The sequence below is a fragment of the Leptodactylus fuscus genome, chromosome 9 (assembly GCF_031893055.1).
Source record: "Leptodactylus fuscus isolate aLepFus1 chromosome 9, aLepFus1.hap2, whole genome shotgun sequence".
Taxonomy (NCBI): Eukaryota; Metazoa; Chordata; class Amphibia; order Anura; family Leptodactylidae; genus Leptodactylus; species Leptodactylus fuscus.
Window position 1 is genome coordinate 88,792,854 of NC_134273.1, and position 16,910 is coordinate 88,809,763.

The 16,910-nt window shown below is 48.8% G+C and overlaps 2 protein-coding genes across 2 annotated transcripts in view; both read right to left on the minus strand.

The window, feature by feature from the left end:
• LRRN1 (leucine rich repeat neuronal 1) overlaps positions 1 to 16,910 on the minus strand; it is a 317,960-nt gene that overhangs the window by 79,830 nt on the left and 221,220 nt on the right. The gene's annotated exons all lie outside the window — the stretch shown is intronic.
• Positions 921 to 9,107, minus strand: TRNT1 (tRNA nucleotidyl transferase 1). Its single transcript, XM_075286454.1, has 7 exons — positions 8,932 to 9,107; positions 4,920 to 5,113; positions 4,263 to 4,401; positions 3,693 to 3,819; positions 3,384 to 3,577; positions 3,030 to 3,283; positions 921 to 1,935 (listed from the first exon to the last, which is right to left on the minus strand). Exons 1-7 carry the CDS (start codon positions 9,038 to 9,040, stop codon positions 1,675 to 1,677), a joined length of 1,278 nt encoding a protein of 425 aa, XP_075142555.1. The 5' UTR covers positions 9,041 to 9,107; the 3' UTR covers positions 921 to 1,674.

Sequence of the window (16,910 nt, forward strand, 5' to 3'; positions counted from 1 at the left end):
ACCTAGTGGTCACGTCCTGCCCATTAGAGGCCCTACAGTGAGGCCCGGCCTACCTTATACCTAGTGGTCACGTCCTGCCCATTAGAGGCCCTACAGTAAGGCCCGGCCTACCTTATACCTAGTGGTCCATGTCCTGCCCATTAGAGGCCCTACAGTACGGCCCGGCCTACCTTATACCTAGTGGTCACGTCCTGCCCATTAGAGGCCCTACAGTGAGGCCCGGCCTACCTTACACCTAGTGGCCACGTCCTGCCCATTAGAGGCCCGGCCTGCCTTATACCTAGTGGTCACGTCCTGCCCATTAGAGGCCCTACAGTAAGGCCCGGCCTACCTTATACCTAGTGGTCCATGTCCTGCCCATTAGAGGCCCTACAGTACGGCCCGGCCTACCTTATACCTAGTGGCCACGTCCTGCCCATTAGAGGCCCGGCCTACCTTATACCTAGTGGTCCATGTCCTGCCCATTAGAGGCCCTACAGTACGGCCCGGCCTACCTTATACCTAGTGGTCCATGTCCTGCCCATTAGAGGCCCTACAGTGAGGCCCGGCCTACCTTATACCTAGTGGTCCATGTCCTGCCCATTAGAGGCCCGGCCTGCCTTATACCTAGTGGTCACGTCCTGCCCATTAGAGGCCCTACAGTGAGGCCCGGCCTACCGTAGACCTAGTGGCCACGTCCTGCCCATTAGAGGCCCGGCCTGCCTTATACCTAGTGGTCACGTCCTGCCCATTAGAGGCCCTACAGTACGGCCCGGCCTACCTTACACCTAGTGGCCACGTCCTGCCCATCCAAGTCTCCACAGGTATGGCCTGGTCCACTTTCCATCCATCAGACTCTATGAACATGGCCAGACCTACCTTACACCCAGACCTTATGTCTGCACTGAATGTAGAAAACAACAAGAAACTTCAGAGTGACATAAAAAAAATAATTTTACTAAGAACAAGAAGACACTGCTGAGTGTGAACTAGGACTAATGCAGACGTGCCCTGGTCTCGGCTGTCAGGGTTCAGGAGCGTCCAGTCTTCTGTAGTCCATGTAGGAGATGTTCTGAGACTTTCTACTAAACCTTAGGTTTCAATCCCTCTTCATGTTCAAGATCTCTGGTTGTTGTTGTTGTTGATGATGAACATTTCAGAAGTAAGACTTCTGACAGCTGGGGATTTGTTGCAATGTATTCAGACAATCTGTGAGCGGCGCTAATAGTTTGCGGTTTAGGGTGATCAGTGGGAGATTGATGGTAGTCTGACCCGTGCCCCTGTATCAGATTGGGGTCTACCCTGGATACAATTGTAACAAGCCCCCGGCCGTGACCTGCTGCCGTTAGTTTTTCTCAACAGTAAATGTTGTAACGCCGCTTGTCGCTTTTCCGGGTGTTTCTTTAAAATGTTACAAGTAATGTTGCGTACAACCTTACAAAACAATATAAAAGGAAAAAGCAAACCCTCAGCTGTGAAACATCCGGAGAGCTCGGGGTCTCACGCTCTGGTAGTCGCTGACAGCAGAAGAAATAAGGTGGAGGAAATTCAGGGGCCGTCTATGTTGTATTCAGGATGGCGGCGGCCATGTGTGTAAACAAAGATAGACATCTCAGGTTCAGAAGGAGATTCCATTGTTTCATAGGGGGATCTATCTGGCTCCACCCCTGACACCAGCAGTGGTATCACCCAGGGTTACTCCGCGCTCTCGCCCCGGGACACGCCGTCCAGCAGTTCCTCCTTGTCGGCCTGGTAGCCGCTTTGCTTCCATTTCTCCCGAAGTTCCTGTAGGATTCTCCCAATTTCCTTCCCTGAGGAGATGCCCATACGCCGCAAGTCATGTCCGCTGACGGGGAAGCGAGGCAGCGTCCAATCTTCCATCTGTCTCAGGAGTCGTTCTTCGCCCTGGTACTTCAGCAGTTCGCACACCTTCTTATGGGCGTCCGTCTCTCGGGACTGAAAGGAAACAGCAGGAAGAAAATTACAAGAAATCCTGAAATACTGTACTTCTTACTTTGACCACTAGGGAAAAAAAATAAGTTGACGTTCCCTGTATTCTGCAGCTTTGCTGTACAGAATGAGACAGAATCTGCAGGGATTCAATACAAGCTCTGTTGTACTGGCTATAACCTAGACAAGGTGGGGTAAATACAGTATACAGACAGGTGTACGGCTCGGGATACAGCCACTCCCTGGTCTCTGTGGTTGGGACCTGCACTCCATTTATCAGTCTAGTTGACACCAGAATGGATTGGTTAGACGTCGGTTCTCCCTGGTGTGGTGTAGATCCAGTAGGTGGTGCAGACTCGGCTCAGGGTGCATGTGCTGTACGGTTTGGCGGGGTGACATCTAACACACCCTCCTCCTCCTCCGCATTTGTTGCTGCAGCAAGTCCAAGTCCCAATCACTAAATCTAGCTCTCCTAACTGTAACCCAATCCTGCCTATTACTAAACAGTCACAGGAGGGGGCCATGGTCACCAGAGCCGAGGAAGCGCCACCTACAGGATCCACGCAAGGCCGGAGCGTCTGTACCCCCTGCAGTGACAGCGCCCATTTTATACCCCTCTGTGCAGACTGTTGGTAAAGGAGCTGTGATCTCGTACACTCCATGGTCCTGAATGAAGTCGGAGGTCTAAGGCTTCGTCTACAGTCCAATGTGATCTATCATGCACTTGGTATGGCGTAGATTTGTCAGACATGGCCTATGAGGACTTATGGCCCACCAAGGTCTACGTTCTGTTGATCTAAGGCAGAGGCAGGGAACGTACGGCTCTCCAGCTGTTGCAAAACTACAACTCCGAGCATGTAAACGTGCTCTGCTGTTCTTGGAACTCCCATGGAAGTGAATGGAGCATGCTGGGAGTTGTAGTTTCACAGCAGCTGGAGAGCCAAAGGTTCCCTACCCCTGGTCTAAGGTGAGGGGTGCTGGGCCTGAAGTCTGGGAGTCACACACAGCCTCAACCATCAGATCAATCCTCACATGCCATGTCCTACAGTCAGATCGGAGCCTTCTCCTACAAGGACTATGTTCTGCCTGGGACCACTCACATCGATCACATAGTCCTGGAACGGCTTCAAAGGTTGGCGCTCTGTGTGCTCGGCTGTCAGCGTTCTACGTTCCTTCAGTAAGAACAGGGCCAGCCCCTTCTCCTCCTTCGAGATCTTCAGTCTCAGGTCCAGTTTTTGGACGCTGTCCGGGTGGGATAACAAGGCAGTCAGCAGGGTCATGGACTTAGGAGACAAATGGGCGGCCCGGGAGCAGACGCGGGAGAACTCCTCCACATTCCCATCCTCCGGTAATCCTGCAATAAAGGCAAAAAATGGATCAAAACGGAACCGACCCACAGACACGAGATCCTCCCTGAGCTGCGGGAGTCCGATCTTGCATAGGTAATAACCCACCTATATGTGCAGCAACTCCCAGCTGGTAGATCAGTTGGATCAGATGGCTGACGTGGTTTCCTTCCAAAATCTTCTTAAGTTCCACCCAGATTCTCTCCCCTGAGATTCCGCCCAGTCCAGGCGCATTTTCTCGTATGGCGTCCAGAGTGGACGGACTGTGGTCTCCGGATTTCTCCGCTATCTTTCCGTAAAATCTGTAAATCAACAAAGGTCATATTTCGTTTTGTCACCTCCAGAGCTGCATTCAAAAATCAATCTACTTTCTACGGAATCTGACAGACACACCCGGGTCATAGGTCACCCATTCACCTGAGGTAGCGCAGAATACGCAGATAATCTTCTTGGATCCGTTTGGCTGGATCACCCACAAATCGGATGTGACGGTTCTTCAAATCCTCGTAACCATTGAAATAATCGAAGAGCGTGCCGTCAAATCCTGAGGAAACACAAGACGTAAGCACAACCTGTGCCCCAAATGTACAAATATCGGGGGCCACAGCTAGGGGATGAAGGACTGTCCACATGAAAGCTCTGCATGATGGATTAGTCATGTCTGATCTGAGTGGCCATTGCACATCTATAAAGGGCTCCATTCATATCGGGCAGACATGACTAGTCAATCTTATAATCCATCCCTACCCCGCTAGATGCAATAGCGCATCTATATAACGCAGACACGACCAGTTAATCCACTCCTATCCAAGTGGATCCATTAGTCATGTCTGTTCTGAGCCCTCCCTCCATACCGGCAGACATGACTAGTTGATTCCATAAACCACTGCTATCCTCGTCTCCAAAAGGATCAATTGGTCACGCCTGTTCTGAATTGAGAAGTGACACTTAAGTAACATAACCCCCCCCCCGCCTCCTACCACTTACCCAAAAACATGGAGTTGATGGTGAGATCTCGCCTCTCAGCGTCCTGTTCCCAGTCTGTTGTAAACTCCACCTCCGCGTGGCGTCCGTCCGTCCGCAGGTCGACCCTCAACGTGGTGATTTCAAAGTTCTGCTCATTAATCTGAGAAGACAATAGGACGCGAGCCACGTTTCAGTCTGATTCCGGGGATATGACATGTATACGGTTTTATTTATAATTTAACCTCTTTACAAAAATCCGCCGTATAAGTCGCCGTATTCTGACACCTGTAACGTTTTTATATTTACAATAGGCCCCCAGCTGTCATGCCAACAGGACGATGGCTCCAGGTCTGGATCTGGGTGGCGGTGATCCCCGGCAAAATGGCGCCTCAGTTAGCTTTGACTGAGGTCCCAGGGATGGGGGGAGATGGGGGGTGTAATGTACATGATCAGTACGGGCGCTGTTCGCAGGCATTAGGGCCGGGTCTCTTCTGTATAATACAGCAGAGACCCAGCAGCTATGGCGGCCGTGTTGATGCCACATTTAAATACCAGACATCCGCCATACTATTATAGCAGATGTCAGGAAGGGGTTAATGAATGCACTGGTGCCCCCTAGTACCACAATACAACAAGACACCCAGAGGAGCGCTTGCTCTGGAGAATGTCGCGCCTCACCCTCGCCGTCACCGTGCCGTGTTTCTCTCCTTTATTGTTAATCAGCCGAATTCCCTCCTTGAGGAAGAGATCCTTCATCTGATCGGGGGTGGCGGTGGTGGCAAAATCCACATCGTGCGGCTGCTTCCCCACGAGTAGATCCCGGACGGCTCCTCCTGCGATTCGCAACTCGTACTTCTCCCGGGCAAATAAATCTGCAACAACATAACAAGGAAATATTACTAGACTACTGCTGACCCTGCCCCTACCTCTACATAGTCACCTGTATACAGCACGCTCTCCATAGGGCCTCTCCTGTATACAGTGCCCTCTCTCTGGGGTCTCTCCTGTATACAGTGCTCTCTCCATAGGGCCTCTCCTGTATACAGTGCCCTCTCTCTGGGGTCTCTCCTGTATACAGTGCCCTCTCTCTGGGGTCTCTCCTGTATACAGTGCCCTCTCTCTGGGGTCTCTCCTGTATACAGTGCCCTCTCTCTGGGGTCTCTCCTGTATACAGTGCCCTCTCTCTGGGGTCTCTCCTGTATACAGTGCCCTCTCTCTGGGGTCTCTCCTGTATACAGTGCCCTCTCTCTGGGGTCTCTCCTGTATACAGTGCCCTCTCTCCGGGGTCTCTCCTGTATACAGTGCCCTCTCTCCGGGGTCTCTCCTGTATACAGTGCCCTCTCTCCGGGGTCTCTCCTGTATACAGTGCCCTCTCTCCGGGGTCTCTCCTGTATACAGTGCCCTCTCTCCGGGGTCTCTCCTGTATACAGTGCCCTCTCTCCGGGGTCTCTCCTGTATACAGTGCCCTCTCTCCGGGGTCTCTCCTGTATACAGTGCCCTCTCTCCGGGGTCTCTCCTGTATACAGTGCCCTCTCTCCGGGGTCTCTCCTGTATACAGTGCCCTCTCTCCGGGGTCTCTCCTGTATACAGTGCCCTCTCTCCGGGGTCTCTCCTGTATACAGTGCCCTCTCTCCGGGGTCTCTCCTGTATACAGTGCCCTCTCTCCGGGGTCTCTCCTGTATACAGTGCCCTCTCTCCGGGGTCTCTCCTGTATACAGTGGCCTCTCTCCGGGGTCTCTCCTGTATACAGTGCCCTCTCTCCGGGGTCTCTCCTGTATACAGTGGCCTCTCTCCGGGGTCTCTCCTGTATACAGTGGCCTCTCTCCGGGGTCTCTCCTGTATACAGTGGCCTCTCTCCGGGGTCTCTCCTGTATACAGTGGCCTCTCTCCGGGGTCTCTCCTGTATACAGTGGCCTCTCTCCGGGGTCTCTCCTGTATACAGTGGCCTCTCTCCGGGGTCTCTCCTGTATACAGTGGCCTCTCTCCGGGGTCTCTCCTGTATACAGTGGCCTCTCTCCGGGGTCTCTCCTGTATACAGTGGCCTCTCTCCGGGGTCTCTCCTGTATACAGTGCCCTCTCTCCGGGGTCTCTCCTGTATACAGTGCCCTCTCTCCGGGGTCTCTCCTGTATACAGTGCCCTCTCTCCGGGGTCTCTCCTGTATACAGTGCCCTCTCTCCGGGGTCTCTCCTGTATACAGTGCCCTCTCTCCGGGGTCTCTCCTGTATACAGTGCCCTCTCTCCGGGGTCTCTCCTGTATACAGTGCCCTCTCTCCGGGGTCTCTCCTGTATACAGTGCCCTCTCTCCGGGGTCTCTCCTGTATACAGTGCCCTCTCTCCGGGGTCTCTCCTGTATACAGTGCCCTCTCTCCGGGGTCTCTCCTGTATACAGTGCCCTCTCTCCGGGGTCTCTCCTGTATACAGTGCCCTCTCTCCGGGGTCTCTCCTGTATACAGTGCCCTCTCTCCGGGGTCTCTCCTGTATACAGTGCCCTCTCTCCGGGGTCTCTCCTGTATACAGTGCCCTCTCTCCGGGGTCTCTCCTGTATACAGTGCCCTCTCTCCGGGGTCTCTCCTGTATACAGTGCCCTCTCTCCGGGGTCTCTCCTGTATACAGTGCCCTCTCTCCGGGGTCTCTCCTGTATACAGTGCCCTCTCTCCGGGGTCTCTCCTGTATACAGTGCCCTCTCTCCGGGGTCTCTCCTGTATACAGTGCCCTCTCTCCGGGGTCTCTCCTGTATACAGTGCCCTCTCTCCGGGGTCTCTCCTGTATACAGTGCCCTCTCTCCGGGGTCTCTCCTGTATACAGTGCCCTCTCTCCGGGGTCTCTCCTGTATACAGTGCCCTCTCTCCGGGGTCTCTCCTGTATACAGTGCCCTCTCTCCGGGGTCTCTCCTGTATACAGTGCCCTCTCTCCGGGGTCTCTCCTGTATACAGTGCCCTCTCTCCGGGGTCTCTCCTGTATACAGTGCCCTCTCTCCGGGGTCTCTCCTGTATACAGTGCCCTCTCTCCGGGGTCTCTCCTGTATACAGTGCCCTCTCTCCGGGGTCTCTCCTGTATACAGTGCCCTCTCTCCGGGGTCTCTCCTGTATACAGTGCCCTCTCTCCGGGGTCTCTCCTGTATACAGTGCCCTCTCTCCGGGGTCTCTCCTGTATACAGTGCCCTCTCTCCGGGGTCTCTCCTGTATACAGTGCCCTCTCTCCGGGGTCTCTCCTGTATACAGTGCCCTCTCTCCGGGGTCTCTCCTGTATACAGTGCCCTCTCTCCGGGGTCTCTCCTGTATACAGTGCCCTCTCTCCGGGGTCTCTCCTGTATACAGTGCCCTCTCTCCGGGGTCTCTCCTGTATACAGTGCCCTCTCTCCGGGGTCTCTCCTGTATACAGTGCCCTCTCTCCGGGGTCTCTCCTGTATACAGTGCCCTCTCTCCGGGGTCTCTCCTGTATACAGTGCCCTCTCTCTGGGGTCTCTCCTGTATACAGTGCCCTCTCTCTGGGGTCTCTCCTGTATACAGTGCCCTCTCTCTGGGGTCTCTCCTGTATACAGTGCCCTCTCTCTGGGGTCTCTCCTGTATACAGTGCCCTCTCTCTGGGGTCTCTCCTGTATACAGTGCCCTCTCTCTGGGGTCTCTCCTGTATACAGTGCCCTCTCTCTGGGGTCTCTCCTGTATACAGTGCCCTCTCTCTGGGGTCTCTCCTGTATACAGTGCCCTCTCTCTGGGGTCTCTCCTGTATACAGTGCCCTCTCTCTGGGGTCTCTCCTGTATACAGTGCCCTCTCTCTGGGGTCTCTCCTGTATACAGTGCCCTCTCTCTGGGGTCTCTCCTGTATACAGTGCCCTCTCTCTGGGGTCTCTCCTGTATACAGTGCCCTCTCTCTGGGGTCTCTCCTGTATACAGTGCCCTCTCTCTGGGGTCTCTCCTGTATACAGTGCCCTCTCTCTGGGGTCTCTCCTGTATACAGTGCCCTCTCTCTGGGGTCTCTCCTGTATACAGTGCCCTCTCTCTGGGGTCTCTCCTGTATACAGTGCCCTCTCTCTGGGGTCTCTCCTGTATACAGTGCCCTCTCTCTGGGGTCTCTCCTGTATACAGTGCCCTCTCTCTGAGGTCTCTCCTGTATACAGTGCCCTCTCTCTGGGGTCTCTCCTGTATACAGTGCCCTCTCTCTGGGGTCTCTCCTGTATACAGTGCCCTCTCTCTGGGGTCTCTCCTGTATACAGTGCCCTCTCTCTGGGGTCTCTCCTGTATACAGTGCCCTCTCTCTGGGGTCTCTCCTGTATACAGTGCCCTCTCTCTGGGGTCTCTCCTGTATACAGTGCCCTCTCTCTGGGGTCTCTCCTGTATACAGTGCCCTCTCTCTGGGGTCTCTCCTGTATACAGTGCCCTCTCTCTGGGGTCTCACCTGTATACAGTGCCCTCTCTCCGGGGTCTCTCCTGTATACAGTGCCCTCTCTCTGGGGTCTCACCTGTATACAGTGCCCTCTCTCCGGGGTCTCTCCTGTATACAGTGCCCTCTCCTGTATACAGTGCCCTCTCTCTGGGGTCTCACCTGTATACAGTGCCCTCTCTCCGGGGTCTCTCCTGTATACAGTGCCCTCTCTCTGGGGTCTCACCTGTATACAGTGCCCTCTCTCCGGGGTCTCTCCTGTATACAGTGCCCTCTCCTGTATACAGTGCCCTCTCTTTGTAGTCTCACCTGTCAGGGTCTTTAGCCCCTCTGTGAATAGAGCCTTGAACTGTGGGCTCTCCACCCTCATCGTGTACAGGCGGCGGCGGCAGCTCTGTACGATCAGTCGGCCGATCATCTGTCTCCTGCACTGTAGATGTTACATGCTAGAAGGACGAAAGGACCTGCCGTGACGTCAGCACCACGTGACCAGTCACATGTGTGGGAGTTGTTAGACTTCAGCCTGTCTTCTCAAGGACCTGTGATGATGTCATGACCATGTGATCCAATCACGTGTTTGGCGGCCATATTTGTACACCCTCAGACAGGACAGTGTTCAGACTCTCCGCAGTGTATGCGGTACTTGCTGTATCTAATCCTGCGTTACTTCTTCCTCTGCCATCTGACACTCTCACTATTTATCTTCTCTACACGTCATCACAAGAGGCCTTTTCTGATAAAGCTTTGCATGAAACAGACAATGCGGGACAGATTCGCACGTCACATGACATCCACATGTATGACAACCAAGCCTCACCCCTCCCCTTCATAGAACAGTGGCGTGAAGTAATAGTGACATCATCACAGGCTGTATGACATCACAGGACACTATAACGTATCACAATGTAATATAAATGCAGATGAAATATTCTGCACAGTGAATGTCTATTACATTACACAGGTTTGTAGAGAACACTTAGCTGCTTCTAGGGAATGGGATCAGTGTTATCTATGTGTTTATATAGAGCGTTACAGACACTGTCCGAGGCTTTATTAGCAAACTGCAATTATCTGACCTGATTGTCCTGCCGAACTGTATATAACCGTGAGAGCCCCCCCCCCCCCCCCCCAGAGACTGACGTCATCTGTCCTGTCAGACAGGTCCAGGTCCATGGATACCAGAATACCATGTGTAAACAATGGGAGGAATCATCTAACATAGGGGGACAAATACATAAGCCAGCAGTATATATATACACACTCACCGGCCACTTTATTAGGTACACCTGTCCAACTGCTCGTTAACACTTAATTTCTAATCAGCCAATCACATGGCGGCAACTCAGTGCATTTAGGCATGTAGACATGGTCAAGACAATCTCCTGCAGTTCAAACCGAGCATCAGTATGGGGGGGAAGAAAGGTGATTTGAGGGCCTTTGAACGTGGCATGGTTGTTGGTGCCAGAAGGGCTGGTCTGAGTATTTCAGAAACTGCTGATCTACTGGGATTTTCACGCACAACCATCTCTAGGGTTTACAGAGAATGGTCCGAAAAAGAAAAAAGATCCAGTGAGCGGCAGTTCTGTGGGGGGCGGAAATGCGTTGTTGATGCCAGAGGTCAGAGGAGAATGGCCAGACTGGTTCCAGCTGATAGAAAGGCAACAGTGACTCAAATAGCCACCCGTTACAAGCAAGGTAGCCAGAAGAGCATCTCTGAACGCCGCACAGTACGTCCAACTTTGAGGCTACAGATGGGCTACAGCAGCAGAAGACCACACCGGGTGCCACTCCTTTCAGCTAAGAACAGGAAACTGAGGCTACAATTTGCACAAGCTCATCGAAATTGGACAATTGAAGATTGGAAAAACGTTGCCTGGTCTGATGAGTCTCGATTTCTGCTGCGACATTCGGATGGTAGGGTCAGAATTTGGCGTCAACAACATGAAAGCATGGATCCATCCTGCCTTGTATCGGTAACGGTTCAGGCTGGTGGTGGTGGTGTCATGGTGTGGGGAATATTTTCTTGGCACTCTTTGGGCCCCTTGGTACTAATTGAGCATCGTTGCAACGCCAAAGCCTACCTGAGTATTGTTGCTGACCATGTCCATCCCTTTATGACCACAATGTACCCAACATCTGATGGCTACTTTCAGCAGGATAATGCAATGCCATGTCATAAAGCTGGAATCATCTCAGACTGGTTTCTTGAACATGACAATGAGTTCACTGTACTCCAATGGCCTCCACAGTCACCAGATCTCAATCCAATAGAGGAGCATCTTTGGGATGTGGTGGAACGGGAGATTGGCATCATGGATGTGCAGCCGACAAATCTGCGACTGCAACTGTGTGATGCCATCATGTCAATATGGAGCAAAATCTCTGAGGAATGCTTCCAGCACCTTGTTGTATCTATGCCACCAAGAATTGAGGCAGTTCTGAAGGCAAAAGGGGGTCCAACCCGTTACTAGCATGGTGTACCTAATAAAGTGGCCGGTGAGTGTATATATATATATATATATATATATATATATATATATAATATCCTTCAGATGGGAGGACCCCTGTAATAAATTGCTATGGGCTCACCTTAAATAAAACCACAACCTGTTTGTACTGAACATATGTGTCACTCAGGATCTAGAAAAGCTGAATACCAACCAAGATAAGTAGCATTATAAGGTGAAAATCTCAAGAACACGATTTTTATTTTTTAGTTGCAAAATGACTAAATTTATTGATGCAAAACCGCAGCGAGGAGGTGAAATATCTGAGGAGTGCGAGAAAAACCTCCGAAACTACCCAGGAGAATCTAATGCAAATACTGACATGTAACCTTCAACGTGCACCGCATAGGTCAGGATGTACACAGTGACTGCACCAGCAGAATAGTGAGCGCAGCTCTGGAGTATAATACAGGAGAAGTAATGTAATGTATGTACACAGTGACTGTACCAGCAGAATAGTGAGCGCAGCTCTGGCGTATAATACAGGATAAGTAATGTAATGTATGTACACAGTGACTGTACCAGCAGAATAGTGAGCGCAGCTCTGGAGTATAATACAGGAGAAGTAATGTAATGTATGTACACAGTGACTGCACCAGCAGAATAGTGAGCGCAGCTCTGGAGTATAATACAGGATAAGTAATGTAATGTATGTACACAGTGACTGTACCAGCAGAATAGTGAGCGCAGCTCTGGACCATAATACAGGATAAGTAATGTAATGTATGTACACAGTGACTACACCAGCAGAATAGTGAGCGCAGCTCTGGAGTATAATACAGGATAAGTAATGTAATGTATGTACACAGTGACTGCACCAGCAGAATAGTGAGCACAGCTCTGGAGTATAATACAGGATAAGTAATGTAATGTATGTACACAGTGACTGTACCAGCAGAATAGTGAGTGCAGCTCTGGAGTATAATACAGGATAAGTAATGTAGTGTATGTACACAGTGACTGTACCAGCAGAATAGTGAGCGCAGCTCTGGAGTATAATACAGGATAAGTAATGTAATGTATGTACACAGTGACTGTACCAGCAGAATAGTGAGCGCAGCTCTGGAGTATAATACAGGATATGTAATGTAATGTATGTACACAGTGACTGTACCAGCAGAATAGTGAGCGCAGCTCTGGAGCATAATACAGGATAAGTAATGTAATGTATGTACACAGTGACTGCACCAGCAGAATAGTGAGCGCAGCTCTGGAGTATAATACAGGATAAGTAATGTAATGTATGTACACAGTGACTGCACCAGCAGAATAGTGAGCGCAGCTCTGGAGTATAATACAGGATAAGTAATATAATGTATGTACACAGTGACTGTACCAGCAGAATAGTGAGCGCAGCTCTGGAGTATAATACAGGATAAGTAATGTAATGTATGTACACAGTGACTGTACCAGCAGAATAGTGAGCGCAGCTCTGAGGTATAATACAGGATAAGTAATGTAATGTATGTACACAGTGACTGCACCAGCAGAATAGTGAGCGCAGCTCTGAGGTATAATACAGGATAAGTAATGTATGTACACAGTGACTGTACAGCAGAATAGTGAGCGCAGCTCTGGAGTATAATACAGGATAAGTAATGTAATGTATGTACACAGTGACTGTACCAGCAGAATAGTGAGCGCAGCTCTGGAGTATAATACAGGATAAGTAATGTAATGTATGTACACAGTGACTGTACAGCAGAATAGTGAGCGCAGCTCTGGAGTATAATACAGGATAAGTAATGTAATATATGTACACAGTGACTGCACCAGCAGAATAGTGAGCGCAGCTCTGGGGTATAATACAGGATAAGTAATGTAATGTATGTACACAGTGACTGTACCAGCAGAATAGTGAGTGCAGCTCTGGAGTATAATACAGGATAAGTAATGTATGTACACAGTGACTGTACCAGCAGAATAGTGAGCGCAGCTCTGGAGTATAATACAGGATAAGTAATGTAATGTATGTACACAGTGACTGTACCAGCAGAATAGTGAGCGCAGCTCTGGAGTATAATACAGGATAAGTAATGTAATGTATGTACACAGTGACTGCACCAGCAGAATAGTGAGCGCTGCTCTGGAGTATAATACAGGATAAGTACTGTAATGTATGTACACAGTGACTGTACCAGCAGAATAGTGAGCGCAGCTCTGGAGTATAATACAGGATAAGTAATGTAATGTATGTACACAGTGACTGTACCAGCAGAATAGTGAGCGCAGCTCTGGAGTATCATACAGGATAAGTAATGTAATGTATGTACACAGTGACTGCACCAGCAGAATAGTGAGCGCTGCTCTGGAGTATAATACAGGATAAGTAATGTAATGTATGTACACAGTGACTGTACCAGCAGAATAGTGAGCGCAGCTCTGAGGTATAATACAGGATAAGTAATGTAATGTATGTACACAGTGACTGCACCAGCAGTATAGTGAGCACAGCTCTGGAGTATAATACAGGATAAGTAATGTAATGTATGTACACAGTGACTGTACCAGCAGAATAGTGAGCGCAGCTCTGAGGTATAATACAGGATAAGTAATGTAATGTATGTACACAGTGACTGTACTATAATACAGGATAAGTAATGTAATGTATGTACACAGTGACTGCACCAGCAGAATAGTGAGCGCAGCTCTGGAGTATAATACAGGATAAGTAATGTAATGTATGTACACAGTGACTGTACCAGCAGAATAGTGAGCGCAGCTCTGGAGTATAATACAGGATAAGTAATGTAATGTATGTACACAGTGACTGCACCAGCAGAATAGTGAGCGCAGCTCTGGAGTATAATACAGGATAAGTAATGTAATGTATGTACACAGTGACTGCACCAGCAGAATAGTGAGCGCAGCTCTGGGGTATAATACAGGATAAGTAATGTAATGTATGTACACAGTGACTGCACCAGCAGAATAGTGAGCGCAGCTCTGGGGTATAATACAGGATAAGTAATGTAATGTATGTACACAGTGACTGCACCAGCAGAATAGTGAGCGCAGCTCTGGAGTATAATACAGGATAAGTAATGTAATGTATGTACACAGTGACTGCACCAGCAGAATAGTGAGCGCAGCTCTGGGGTATAATACAGGATAAGTAATGTAATGTATGTACACAGTGACTGCACCAGCAGAATAGTGAGCGCAGCTCTGGAGTATAATACAGGATAAGTAATGTAATGTATGTACACAGTGACTGTACCAGCAGAATAGTGAGCGCAGCTCTGGAGTATAATACAGGATAAGTAATGTAATGTATGTACACAGTGACTGCACCAGCAGAATAGTGAGCGCAGCTCTGGAGTATAATACAGGATAAGTAATGTAATGTATGTACACAGTGACTGCACCAGCAGAATAGTGAGCGCAGCTCTGGAGTATAATACAGGATAAGTAATGTAATGTATGTACACAGTGACTGCACCAGCAGAATAGTGAGCGCAGCTCTGGAGTATAATACAGGATAAGTAATGTAATGTATGTACACAGTGACTGCACCAGCAGAATAGTGAGCGCAGCTCTGGAGTATAATACAGGATAAGTAATGTAATGTATGTACACAGTGACTGCACCAGCAGAATAGTGAGCGCAGCTCTGGAGTATAATACAGGATAAGTAATGTAATGTATGTACACAGTGACTGCACCAGCAGAATAGTGAGCGCAGCTCTGGGGTATAATACAGGATAAGTAATGTAATGTATGTACACAGTGACTGCACCAGCAGAATAGTGAGCGCAGCTCTGGAGTATAATACAGGATAAGTAATGTAATGTATGTACACAGTGACTGCACCAGCAGAATAGTGAGCGCAGCTCTGGAGTATAATACAGGATAAGTAATGTAATGTATGTACACAGTGACTGCACCAGCAGAATAGTGAGCGCAGCTCTGGAGTATAATACAGGATAAGTAATGTAATGTATGTACACAGTGACTGTACCAGCAGAATAGTGAGCGCAGCTCTGGAGTATAATACAGGATAAGTAATGTAATGTATGTACACAGTGACTGTACAGCAGTATAGTGAGTGCAGCTCTGGAGTATAATACAGGATAAGTAATGTATGTACACAGTGACTGTACCAGCAGAATAGTGAGCGCAGCTCTGGAGTATAATACAGGATAAGTAATGTAATGTATGTACACAGTGACTGCACCAGCAGAATAGTGAGCGCAGCTCTCGAGTATAATACAGGATAAGTAATGTAATGTATGTACACAGTGACTGTACCAGCAGAATAGTGAGCGCAGCTCTGGAGTATAATATAGGATAAGTAATGTAATGTATGTACACAGTGACTGTACCAGCAGAGTAGTGAGCGCAGCTCTGGAGTATAATACAGGATAAGTAATGTAATGTACGTACACAGTGACTGCACCAGCAGAATAGTGAGCGCAGCTCTCGAGTATAATACAGGATAAGTAATGTAATGTATGTACACAGTGACTGTACCAGCAGAATAGTGAGCGCAGCTCTGGAGTATAATACAGGATAAGTAATGTAATGTATGTACACAGTGACTGTACCAGCAGAGTAGTGAGCGCAGCTCTGGAGTATAATACAGGATAAGTAATGTAATGTATGTACACAGTGACTGCACCAGCAGAATAGTGAGCGCAGCTCTGCAGTATAATACAGGATAAGTAATGTAATGTATGTACACAGTGACTGTACCAGCAGAATAGTGAGCGCAGCTCTGGAGTATAATACAGGATAAGTAATGTAATGTATGTACACAGTGACTGCACCAGCAGAATAGTGAGCGCAGCTCTGGAGTATAATACTGGATAAGTAATGTAATGTATGTACACAGTGACTGTACCGGCAGAATTGTGAGCGCAGCTCTGAGGTATAATACAGGATAAGTAATGTAATGTATGTACACAGTGACTGCACCAGCAGAATAGTGAGCGCAGCTCTGAGGTATAATACAGGATAAGTAATGTAATGTATGTACACAGTGACTGCACCAGCAGTATAGTGAGCACAGCTCTGGAGTATAATACAGGATAAGTAATGTAATGTATGTACACAGTGACTGTACCAGCAGAATAGTGAGCGCAGCTCTGGAGTATAATACAGGATAAGTAATGTAATGTATGTACACAGTGACGGTAGTAGCAGAATAGTGAGTGCAGCTCTGCAGTATAATACAGGATAAGTAATGTAATGTATGTACACAGTGACCGCACCAGCAGAATAGTGAGCGCAGCTCTGGAGTATAATACAGGATAAGTAATGTAATGTATGTACACAGTGACTGCACCAGCAGAATAGTGAGCGCAGCTCTGGAGTATAATACAGGATAAGTAATGTAATGTATGTACACAGTGACTGCACCAGCAGAATAGTGAGCGCAGCTCTGGGGTATAATACAGGATAAGTAATGTAATGTATGTACACAGTGACTGCACCAGCAGAATAGTGAGCGCAGCTCTGAGGTATAATACAGGATAAGTAATGTAATGTATGTACACAGTGACTGCACCAGCAGAATAGTGAGCGCAGCTCTGGGGTATAATACAGGATAAGTAATGTAATGTATGTACACAGTGACTGCACCAGCAGAATAGTGAGCGCAGCTCTGGAGTATAATACAGGATAAGTAATGTAATGTATGTACACAGTGACTGTACCAGCAGAATAGTGAGCGCAGCTCTGGAGTATAATACAGGATAAGTAATGTAATGTATGTACACAGTGACTGCACCAGCAGAATAGTGAGCGCAGCTCTGGAGTATAATACAGGATAAGTAATGTA

What these genes read in the sequence shown, in the direction of transcription:
- TRNT1 (XM_075286454.1), bottom strand. Translation starts at nt 9,040, where the DNA reads ATGATCGGCCGACTGATCGTACAGAGCTGCCGCCGCCGCCTGTACACG. An exon ending in GGGGCTAAAGACCCTGACAG is followed by an intron (nt 5,114 to 8,931) that starts GTGAGACTACAA and finishes ATGTTGTTGCAG; the next exon opens with ATTTATTTGCCCGGGAGAAG. An exon ending in CATCAACTCCATGTTTTTGG is followed by an intron (nt 3,820 to 4,262) that starts GTAAGTGGTAGG and finishes GTGTTTCCTCAG; the next exon opens with GATTTGACGGCACGCTCTTC.